Source organism: Equus przewalskii, chromosome 2 (assembly GCF_037783145.1).
Source record: "Equus przewalskii isolate Varuska chromosome 2, EquPr2, whole genome shotgun sequence".
NCBI classification, from domain to species: Eukaryota; Metazoa; Chordata; class Mammalia; order Perissodactyla; family Equidae; genus Equus; species Equus przewalskii.
This window is the reverse complement of record NC_091832.1, coordinates 24400644-24411288: the sequence shown is the minus strand read 5'-3', so window position 1 is coordinate 24411288 and position 10645 is coordinate 24400644. Positions and strand designations below refer to the sequence as shown.

Sequence of the window (10645 nt, the reverse complement as noted above, 5' to 3'; positions counted from 1 at the left end):
GCTGATGCCAATCATGGATGCCTTTATTATTTGGACCTTCTCCCTTCACTTTGAATACTTCCCACCTGGAACTTCAGTATTATGGGCTAGGCTGGGTTGCAGGCACCCTCATCCAAGGTCCAGAGGTGCTGAGGGGCTTGGAGAGGTCTCAGGAACGTCTCAGCCACTATCCAAGGAGCCAGCGCTCAGGGCTGGGGCTCAGAGGCTGACACTGTTGGCTGAGAGCCTTCTGTCTTCTCCTTATCTGTCACTATTTGCCACACCTTCTCCCACGCTGCCTCTGAAGGCTCAGGTGGGCGGGTCCAGCGCAGAAACAGGCCTGAGGAGGAGGAGGACAGGTAAGGAAGCTGAGCAGAGGCGATAACTCCCCAGGGGAGAAGGACGAGTAGGGGGGTCACCTTGCCACAGTCGCAGACTCTGGGGCTCCACAGAGGGCCAGATGGCCAAGGGATTGAGGACGTAGAGCGGGTTCCGGAGTTTCCGTTGCTCTTTTGGCTGGTTGAGCCCAGACCACAAGGAGTGTGTTCGAGTCCTCACTTCACACAGGCATCTGGAGGGAGTGAGTTTCCAGACTCAGCTATGCTTTCTGGGATTGGGGGACGGGGGGCCAGGGTGAGAGGGCTGGTTAGTAGGGTGACAGCCACCCCGGGGCAGTGGTAACGTCTCCTTTTTCCTGCAAACGTTACTGCCAGTCAGATCCTGTACTGGGCACTAGAATAATCCAGGAACAAGACAAAATCTGAGTTCTGAAGGAGTTCTGCTTAGCTTTGCCTGAAAGTGTGAGGGAAGGCTAATTCAGAATGTGTCATTTGAGCTGGGTCTAGCAGCAGAAGTTCACCAGATGTGCAAAAACATGGAAACACAGGAGGGGGAACTGCACGAGCAAAAGCAAGAAAGTGGGAAAGGGCCCACTGTGAATATGATAGGTGTGAACTGATGAGTTTTTAAAAAGCTAATGAAAGTGGAGACAGAGCAGTGATCATCCAATTGTCCTCTCGGAAAGGAAAGAGTTTGGATTAGGGGCTTTGACAGGTGAGGACTAAGTAAGAAATTCTTAGGAGAAAGGCTAAATATGAAGGATGGGGATAGGGAGGTATATAAAGATAACAGTTTCTAACCTGGATGATCCATTAGTGGAGTTAGTGAAAACAACGGGGTGGGGGGCGGGGTGCTAAGCAACAAAAGATAGCTAACCACGATCTTCACCTTTTTGGAGAGGAGTGAACCCTCCCGACCACATCTTACTCTGATGAAAGATGGCTTATGGGGGCTTACTGGGAGCATATGCAACAAGCCAACCAAATAATAAAAATAACTCCCACTTGTGGCCCACTATGTGCCAGTGGCTGTTATGATCCTCTCCTGGCTACTGATGAGGAAACAGACTCAGGTTTGCTTCTTTTTTTTTTTTTTAAAGATTGGCACCTGAGCTAACAACTGTTGCCAATCTTTTTTTTTTCTGCTTTTTCTCCCCAAATCCCCTCAATACATAGTTATATATCTTAGTTGTGGGTCCTTCTAGTCGTGGCATGTGGGACACCGCCTCAGCATGGCCTGATGAGCGGCGCCATGTCCGCACCCAGGATCCAAACCGGCAAAACCCTGGGCCACCCGAAGTGGAGCACTCGAACTTAACCACTGAGCCACAGGGCCGGCCCCTCAGGTTTGCTTCTGATCACCCAGCAGGTGAGTCACAGAGCCAGAATTTGAGCCCAAACAATTTGACTCAGCTTTCAACCTCTATTCTAAAGGTCGCTTCGCTAGAATCAACCCTGCAAGGTGGTAGAGAGCCCCAGAAATGATGTATTTTTGCAACAACTTTTCCCTCAGTCTTTGTTTGTAAGCTAGGGGTGCACTTGCTCTTGGCTCTGGACAGAGTGGGTAGGTTTGAAGGACTGGCCTTGGACCCATCCATCTCTGGGTTTGTAGAAGTTAGGGGGAAGTGTGAGATTTGAAGGTAGGGCAGGAGAGGAGGCAGAGTTTTCCTAAAAGACAAGCCCGTTTGGAAGAGGAAGATGCCTTCTAAGGGAGGAAGGGGCTGATGCAGCAGGTATCCAACCTGTCCTGTGCCTGCCCCCTGACCCACCTTGATACCCCCTTAGCTCACCTCTCCTTTTCGCTGTTGCAGAGGAAGGTGCCAAAAGGGGAGGCATAGGCGTGTTCAAACAGCGCCAACAGCAGCCCCTCCCCAAACTCCAGCGACAGCGGGAACTGGCGACCCAACTGCCACACGCAGTCCAGGAAGAGGAGAAAGGTGGGTGCCTCGTGCTTGGGGCGGGCGTGGGAGAAGGCCGAGTGGGCACAGCGCAGCTGGAAGGGGTGGCCGGCCTGGGGAGGGGGCAGAGTGATGGGCACAAGGAAGCGGGGTTTCTGGATGGAGGGGTAAGGCTGGGGCTAGGTGGCCAGTTACCTGGATCCACTCCCGCTCCACCAGTTCCTGGAATCCAGTCATGGTCCGACTCAAGGGGTCCAGGATGAGTTGGGCCAGTGAAGTCACGAGCAGGGTGCTGTCTGTGCCTTCAGCCCCATGCACCAGGATGCAGGCCCCTTCCCTGTGGACCCAGGGCTTATCAACAGCAGTCACACCTTCCCTGCCTGGGGTGGCCGGGCCAGGAATAGAATGGGCCCAGTTCTAGGCTGTATTTGCTTACTGAGACATGGTTTTGTGCCCAGGGGTTGAGAGTCCTGCCCATCCCGTCTTGTTCTCTGTCTTAGGGTGGGGGTGGGGGGACCTTACCTCTCCATGCCCTGTGCTGCCAGACAGGCGGTGCTCAGAGCCTCCTTCACATGTGCCAGCCAGCGGCAGCCCTCTAGTCGACTAAGCCAGCGGTCCATGCTCTGCTCCAGGTCCCCACAGGCCTCCACCAGGCGCACAAAGCTCTCTTGGAGGGGCCGCCCCCTGCACAAATGGGAGTCTGGTCATCCCTCCCCCAGCCCAAGCTTAGGTGAGCACAGCCTGGGGACAAGTGCTCCAGAGCAGTGAGGGAGACACAGAACCCTCAGAGGAACCTATCTGGGGAGGGGGACACAGGACCCTTTGGGGAGCCCACCTAATCTGATGGAAGTGATTCAGTATTCTTGAGGATTCCCCTATCTGATGGAAGACACCCAAGACCCTTTGGGAAGACCTAGTCTGTTGGAGGGGAAGAGCATCATCTGGGGAAGGGTCACATAGCCCTCTGGGGAAACAGAATGCGCGGAGAAAACCCAAGTTGATGGAAGTGTCACAGTACCCTTGAAGTCCCCCACTCTGTCGAGGTACTCCCTGGGAAGCCCCAGTCTGACAAGAGAAACACTCCTGGGATTCTGGTATCTGCTCCTACTTCCCAGGAAGTGCTCTGCTCAAGATCACTAGTGACCTCCAGCCAGAGAATCTAATGGAGACTTTTCCAGCCCTGTTTAAAAGCCTTCAGTGGCTTCCCACGGCCTGTAGGATAAAGTCTAAGCTCATAATCACGGCATTCAAGACTTTCGCTCTGGCCCCTGTCACCCCTTTAGCCCCATCTCCACCTCCACCCCACTCTCTACACTCCCACTGTAATGAAGTACTTGCTGTTCCCCAAACAGGACAAATGACCAGGCTCCCTGCTCCTACAGACCTGCAGTTCCCACCACCTGGAATGTCCTTCTCCAGCCCTCTGGCTAACTCCTCCTTCTCTTTCGGGTCTCAGCTGAAGCATCCTGTTCTCAGGGAAACTTTCTCTGGATCACTTATCCTAAGAGAGGGGCACCTCCTGTGTGAGGCTACTTCGCACACTGAATTCTAACTGCCTGCTTACTGCTGATCTCAGCCGTGTCTGTTCAGGCCACCATCTCAGCGCCTGTGCTCAGTCAGTGTCGGTGGAAGAAATGAATAGAGTTTTGTAGTCTGGATAGGGGAGCAGTCCACTTTCCTCAAAGCACAAAAATTCCCTCAGAACCTCCTTTTGGTACTACCATCACATGGAGACAGAGGGAACAGATACAACTGTGCAGGTACAGGAGACTAATGGGGAGGAGCTTGTGTGTGTGTGTGGTGAGGTTGTTCCAGGAAGATATTTTCAGTTTAATGTAAAGAGCTGCTTTTTCTTTCCAGGCAGAGTTGGGGTGCCTAGCAAGTAGAGTCCTGTCAGCGGGGGTGTGCAAGTGGGGTGCCCACCTGGTGGGATGGCTACCAAGAAAGGCCTAACAGTCCTCAAGGTTCCTGGAAGACATGTCCCCCACCCCACCTCCCACCCCGCACCCCCCACATCCGTGAAGAGTCCTGCAGGAGAGAACCTGGGAGAGGATGGGAAGGCTCCTTACCTTTCCATGGGCCGGTGCAGCCGTTTCCAGCCAGGGTAAGCGGCCTTGGCCTCGGTGCCGCCGCCAGTCATGCGGGCCTGCTTGGCGGCCTGGGCCGAACGCGTGTCCACAATGAAGCCCCGGGCCCCAGGGCGAGCCCCCGCCAGCACAGCTCGCAGCAGCTCCTCGTCCTCAGCGCAGCGCCGCTTCTGGGGCCCGGTCAGGGGCTGGCTGGAACGTAGCAGCACCTGCGGACAGGGACTCAGCTCGAAAGCCGTACCCACCCAGCCCTGGTTCAGGAACTTCGCTCTGGGAGCCCCTAGGCCAGGTCCACACACTGGAGCGGGTCTGAGCTGGCAGGGGCGGGCTGGAGCGCAGGAGCCTTATGGGCGGGACCCGCAAGGCGTAGGACCCAGGTCTGTGTGGGTGGTGGCCGGAGAGGGGAGGGACCGGATGAGGAGACCGTGGGCCTGTCCTGGGTTGACAAAGAAGGGACTAGGCTTCCAGCGGCCCAGATCCGCCGGGGGCGGAGCCAGAGAAAGGCAAGACTCCCAAACCAAGGAGAGGGGCGGGGTCAGAGACTGTGAAGGCTGGATTGAGCGGAGGGAGCCAGGCCGATTGGACGCAGGATGAGGCCCGGCCAGGATGGGGCCCGAGCTCGGGCAGCAGCAGAGCCGCGAGTTGGGCCGGCCAGTGCAGAAGAGGGCCAAGGAGAGAGGCAGTGGGTCGGAGCAGCGGAGTCGGGAGGGCGGGGCTCACGGTTCCGCTGGGAGCGTGGTGGTAGCTGAGCATAGGGAAGCGGCCTCCCTGGCGGAAGCGGGCGCTGCGCGCTAGGGCATCGTCATCCACCGCGCGAGGCACGATCACGGCGCGGGGGTAACTGGGGCACACGCTGAAGTCCTCGTTCACCTCACTCAGCCGCCACGCGTTGGTCTGCAGCGCAGGGAGGGGCGAAGGCTAGGTCTAGGACACCCAGTGAGTGCCCCGTCCCCGCGCCCCCTCCAGGCCCGGCCCTTCTAGCATCCCCTGGCCCCCACGACCGCGCCCACCTCGCGAGCTACTCGCTTGTAGTAGTGTTCGGGCGGGTGGAAGTGCCAGGCGTCGCCCAATCTCAAGCCCTTGGGACGGTAGAAGAATGGAAAGGAGGTGATGACCGATTCCAGGGAGGACAGCGCCTGGGGAAGGAAGTCAGGGCATATGAAAAAGATCGGAATCATCTCACCCGCGCCCTTCTAGTCTCTCTGCAGCTCCCGCCTTTCCACGTACTCCAGACCACCCTGCATCCCCTTGACATTAGCTGTGCCCTGGGATAACTGGATGCTGAGTCCCCTTGTGCAATAGCCCCTGTTTACTCCCCTCGTTACGGGATAACGGTAGCTTAAGGGTCACTTAAGAGGTGCACCCCTGGCACACCTCGATGGAGCGGGCAATGTCCAGCGTCGCTTCCACGCCCTCAATGTCCAGCTGGAGCACTCGCAGGTCTTTACAGCGCAGCGTGATGGTGCCGGAGTCACCCGCGACCCTAGGGACGGACGGGTTTAAGCTTAGTGTCCCCCAGGCACATACACCAGGGGAGGAGAAACGAGTTTCTTAGGATTGAACGTTATGCAGGGGGGTACCAGCTCCAACTGTGCTTGCCCTTCCCCCTCTCCGGACAGAGCCACGCGCTCCGCAACTGCGGGGACGCCCCCGCCACGTCTCACCGCTTCTCGATGGAGTCGACACTACGCAACAGCAGCAGCCACAAGTCTGAAGTCGCCTGGGGCCCTGGCGACAGCAGCAGGTGGTGGCCGGTGACGCACAGCGTGCCGCGCAGCGGGGGCGCCCCAGGGCCCCGCAGGAGCTCAGCTTGGGCCCGGCCAGTACGGATCAGCTCTGAGAACTCCATTCCGCCTGCGGTGGGCCTGGGGCCCAGGAGAAGGGCAGACTCCAGGAGCTTCAGGCGGGGCGAGCGCGGGCTCCGAAAGGGACAGGAACTGGCTGGGCAGCTGGCGACGCCGGCAGGACAGCTGTTAAGGAGGCCCTTTGGTGGAAGAGATCGCACAGTTTCACAGGAATTTCCCCCTTCTATTGCCAACACCAGGTAGCGAGAACCCAAGCCAGAACCTGTTAGGAAACCTCAATTTCGTCATCTGTGAAATGGGGAGAATAATCTTACTTAAAGCCCTTTACCTCGTGCCTGAGTCGCAGGAGGCACTCACTATTTTTCTTTTTTTTAAACTCTGGGTTGCTGGCATTCCCGCTGACTGAAAAAAGAAAGAAAAACATCATCTCTTCTCCTGTACCCTGGTGGAAAGCGTGGGTGTGAAACTGGGAGCTGTACTTCCTCCCCTATGTTTGAGGCTGCCTGGGGAAAATCCCTTGGTCCACCTTAAATGCAAGCAGCTGTGTGGCTGGTGCCCCTCCTCCACCACAGCTGGAAGTCCCTGCCTGAGGGCGCCCTCTATGGGGGCCATTTCTGGCTTAGTCCTGCCCTAGGGAGCCCCATCTCCTCTCACTCCATCCTTTGACCAAATATGGATTGCCCATACACTGAGCTGGGCCCTATATTTGGTATTGGAACCCAAGGATGACTGAGGAAAGTTCTGCTCATAGGGTTTTCAGTCTGGCAAGAGACACACTCAAGCTGGCCAATTACAGGAGTTTAAACAGATTTACTAGAGGACTCTTCCATCCATCCAATTATTCCTTCACTTCTTAAACATTGGTGCCTACACTTCCCTAAGTCCTGATTACTGAGAAGACTAAGACAAACTCCTGCCTTCCTCGGGCCTTCTTGTCCACTAGGTTCCAGGCTTGTGTGTGTGTGTGTGTGTGTGTGCGTGCGCTCGCACGTGAGCATGCCTGTGTATGCAAAACCCTTCTTTGGGGGCAGCCCAGTGGCTCAGCGGTTAAGTGCACACGTTCAGCTTCAGCGGCCCTGGGGGCGGGGGATCGTCGGTTCGGATCCCGGGTGCACCTCTTGGCACGCCATGCTGTGGCAGGCATCCCACATATAAAGTAGAGGAAGATGGGCATGGATATTAGCCCAGGGCCAGGCTTCCTCAGCAAAAAGAGGAGGATTGGCAGATATTAGCTCAGAGCTAATCTTCCTAAAAAAAAACCCTTTCGAATAAAAAAATGAAATCATAGGTGGACTCTCATAATATAAACATAAAATTGGAACTGCTCTATGAAAGGAACCAGACATAAAAGGGTACCAATTGTAAAATTCCAGACCAGCAGCATCAGCTGGGATGGGAATTCACTAGAAATGAAAATTATCGGGTCTTACCCCACAAATACTGAATCAGAAACTCCAGGAGTGGGGCCCAGCAATCTGTTTTAACAAGCTTTCCAGGTGATTCCAATGCATGCTAAAGTTTGAGAACCACTGGAAAGTATACAAAAAGGCACAACTCATCTGTGCTGTCAGAAATTAGGATAGTATTACCCTTAGGAGAGTAGCGCCAGGCCAGGAGCACAAAGCAAGCTTCCTAGATGCTGGTAGTTCTCTGTTGCTTGGTTACATAAGTGTGTTCTGTTTGGGAGAATTCATCAAGCTGTGTATTTATGATATGTGGATTTTTCTATGTGTGTGTTATATTTCAATACAAAACTTTAAAAAGGGAACTGCTCTGGTTGGAGCCCTGGGAGGGGCGGGGAAAAGGAGGTCCAGGAGCCCATCCACAGCTCTGTCCTTACCCCACTCGCAGTCCTCAAGGGATTTCCAAAGGAACCTAAAGTTCCTGAGAATTTAGCTCCCAACGGAGAGGCAGTGACTTGTCCAAGGCCCCACAGAGCCAGCACCAGAACCCAGGTCTCCTGACTCCCAGGCCAGGGTCTGGACACTATTCCTTTGCTGAAGGGCAGGTATCATGAGTGAGGACACGGGGCAGCTAGTCAGCCTCCTATCCCCTCTTCGCTCTCTTAACTTGGGTCTTGGGAAGAAGGCCAAGACTCTGGTGTGAATGATGCTTTCCTTATCCTGGAGCAACTTCCTTTCTGGGAACTGGGTGTCTCCTTCTGGGCAAAGACAATGAAATTCATCCCAGGGGCCAGAGGACCAGGGCTCCTCCTGCTCCCACCCGGATGGGCATCACGTGGCTCCCGGGTTAGCAGTTCAGGAAAATCCCAGCCCTTGCACACTCAGCCTCCCACACTCATCTATTCACCCACCCTGACACACTCAGCCTCCGGGACCCACCTTGAACATTCACCATCATACACTCCTTGGCACACTTCTTTCAACCTCCGCTTCTGCCACCTCTCCCTGGGCAATATTGCCAGCCTTTCCCTAATCCCAGAGCTGTAGCCTTGCCCTGTCACTCACCCCAGAATTCACCATGTCCCTGGGGCCACTGAAATTCCAGGCAGTGGGTGAAGAAGATGAGGAGGATGAGGAAGAAGAGAGCCTGGACTCTGTGAAGGCTCTGACAGCCAAGCTGCAGCTGCAGACACGGCGGCCCTCATACCTGGAGTGGACAGCCCGGGTCCAGAGCCAGGCCTGGCGCAGGGCCCAAGCCAGACCTGAGCCCGGGGGACCTGGGGCAATCTGCGGCTTTGACTCAATGGATTCTGCCCTTGAGTGGCTCCGACGGGAGCTGGTGAGTCTGGTGGGGTAAGCAGCCTTACAAAGGGCCTTGGGGCCAGTCTTCCTTAGGACCCAAGACCACGGGTGTGGGGAGGGGATGAGAATGGACCCCACCTCCAGCAACTGCCCACACCTCAGGCTCTGTCTTGGGGCTGAGGAGCCAGGGATAGACTTGTCCAGTGTTTTATTCAGGGAGCCATGCTGAAGAAGGATTCCATCCAACCTACTGACCTTGTGCTCCTGTGGCTCAGGGGACAGAGCCCTGCTCTTGGGGGCCACCAGTTATAGGTGGAGAGGGCATGGCCTCCCCTACTTTGGGAATTGCTATACCTCAAAAGTACAACGAAGTGAAAAAGGAGGCATTAACCACGCTGTAGGCAGAATCTGAGGCGAGTGTTGAATAAGTGGCTCTTAACCCAACATGTGCAAACATAAACATGTGGAGGCTCCAAATGGGGGATTCTGCTTGGTTGATCTGGGATGGGGCCCCAGGCACCTGTATTTGCTTAATAATGGCTCCTTAGCCCGGTTTTAGAACCACCAGTGCAGAGGAGCAAGATCTGAGAGATAGGGAGGGAGCAAGCTGAGATGAGAGGGGGTGGGGAGGACTCAGCCAGCGCAAAGACCCAGGGTGTTGCCAGGAAGGGAAGAATGGCGCTTAGCCGCTGAGGGCCGATCCAGCCGGCTCACGCCCCCTCTCGGCCGCAGCGGGAGATGCAGGCTCAGGACCGGCAGCTGGCGGGGCAGCTGCTGCGACTGCGGGCCCAGCTGCATCGACTGAAGGTGGACCAAGCCTGTCACCTGCACCAGGAGCTGCTGGACGAGGCGGAGCTGGAGCTGGAGCTGGAGCCGGGGGCTGGCCTGGCCCTGGCCCCGCCGCTGCGGCATCTGGGCCTCACGCGCATGAACATCAGCGCGCGGCGCTTCACCCTCTGCTGAGGGGCACCTGCATGCCTCCTGGGGCCCGCTACCCCTTCCCTACCCGACTTGGGGAAGGGAGAAAGGAGGGGTGCCCCAGAGGCGCCAGCACCTGGCGGGGGTGGGGGATGGGGCGGCACTCAGCTCTCTGGGAGCACAAAGTGCTAGCATCCTGTCCCCACTGCTGGCCCAGCTGGGGGTGTGTGGGAGGAAGGGGAGTTGCTCATAGAGCCCACGCTCCTCAATAAACGCCCTTTCTGCTTCCCATCAAGGTCTCTGCCCTCATTTATTCAGGGCCAAGGTCGCTGTATGTCGTCTGTTGCTGGGACCAGGGATCCACTGCAGGAGAGAAAGCCCGGGGTGGGAGTGGAGATGGACTGATGGATTCCCATCTCCTCCACAGCTCCAGCTCTTTCTCTCTCTCTCTCTTTTTTTTGTCAGGAAGATTGGCCCTGAGCTACCATCTGGTGCCAATCTTCCTCTCTTTGCTTGAGGAGGATTGTCACTGAGCTAACCTCTGTGCCAATCTTCCTCTATTTTCTGTGCGATGCCGCCACAGTGTGGCTTGACCAGCGTGCAGGTCCTCCCCCAGGGTCCCAACCTGTGACTGCTGGGCGGCCAAAGCGGAGCACGGGAACTTAACCACTGCACCACGGGGCCAGCCTCTTTCTCTCTATTTTTATCAAGATCAGAACTAGGGAAGAACTTAAAATCCTAAATCACTCTCATGGAAGGTGACTTAGGTAGATGGGCAGCTGAGTGGGTTCAAAGCCAACTCCACCATTTATTTCTATCAGACCTTGAAGAGGTCCCTTAACCTCTGAATCTGTTTCTTTCTTTCTTTTTTGTGAGGAAGATTGTCCCTGAGCTAACATCTGTTGCCAATCCTCC

The 10645-nt window shown here is 56.0% G+C and overlaps 2 protein-coding genes across 2 annotated transcripts; one reads left to right on the top strand and one right to left on the bottom strand.

The window, feature by feature from the left end:
- Positions 1–2: 2 nt before the first annotated feature.
- Positions 3–6562, bottom strand: LOC103552082 (myotubularin-related protein 9-like). Its single transcript, XM_070610405.1, has 11 exons — positions 6436–6562; positions 5967–6286; positions 5677–5785; positions 5313–5438; positions 5023–5196; positions 4285–4511; positions 2738–2899; positions 2411–2552; positions 2108–2328; positions 399–550; positions 3–319 (listed from the first exon to the last, which is right to left on the bottom strand). The coding sequence occupies exons 1-11, from the start codon at positions 6532–6534 to the stop codon at positions 186–188; spliced, it is 1866 nt and encodes a 621-aa protein (XP_070466506.1). The 5' UTR covers positions 6535–6562; the 3' UTR covers positions 3–185.
- Positions 6563–6659: 97 nt separating this feature from the next.
- On the top strand, positions 6660–10021 carry FAM167B (family with sequence similarity 167 member B). The gene is made up of 2 exons (XM_008521874.2): positions 6660–8849; positions 9545–10021. Exons 1-2 carry the CDS (start codon positions 8589–8591, stop codon positions 9773–9775), a joined length of 492 nt encoding a protein of 163 aa, XP_008520096.2. The 5' UTR covers positions 6660–8588; the 3' UTR covers positions 9776–10021.
- The last annotated feature ends 624 nt before the right edge of the window (positions 10022–10645 follow it).

Bases quoted from the DNA above. Each gene is read 5' to 3' on its own strand.
- LOC103552082 (XM_070610405.1), bottom strand. From the start codon at position 6,534: ATGATGTTTTTCTTTCTTTTTTCAGTCAGCGGGAATGCCAGCAACCCA. The intron at 6,287-6,435 runs GTAAAGGGCTTT...CTTCCACCAAAG, and splicing joins TCCTGCGACTCAGGCACGAG to GGCCTCCTTAACAGCTGTCC. The intron at 551-2,107 runs GTGAGCTAAGGG...CACTCCCTCCAG, and splicing joins TGCAACAGCGAAAAGGAGAG to ATGCCTGTGTGAAGTGAGGA.
- FAM167B (XM_008521874.2), top strand. From the start codon at position 8,589: ATGTCCCTGGGGCCACTGAAATTCCAGGCAGTGGGTGAAGAAGATGAG. The intron at 8,850-9,544 runs GTGAGTCTGGTG...TCTCGGCCGCAG, and splicing joins AGTGGCTCCGACGGGAGCTG to CGGGAGATGCAGGCTCAGGA.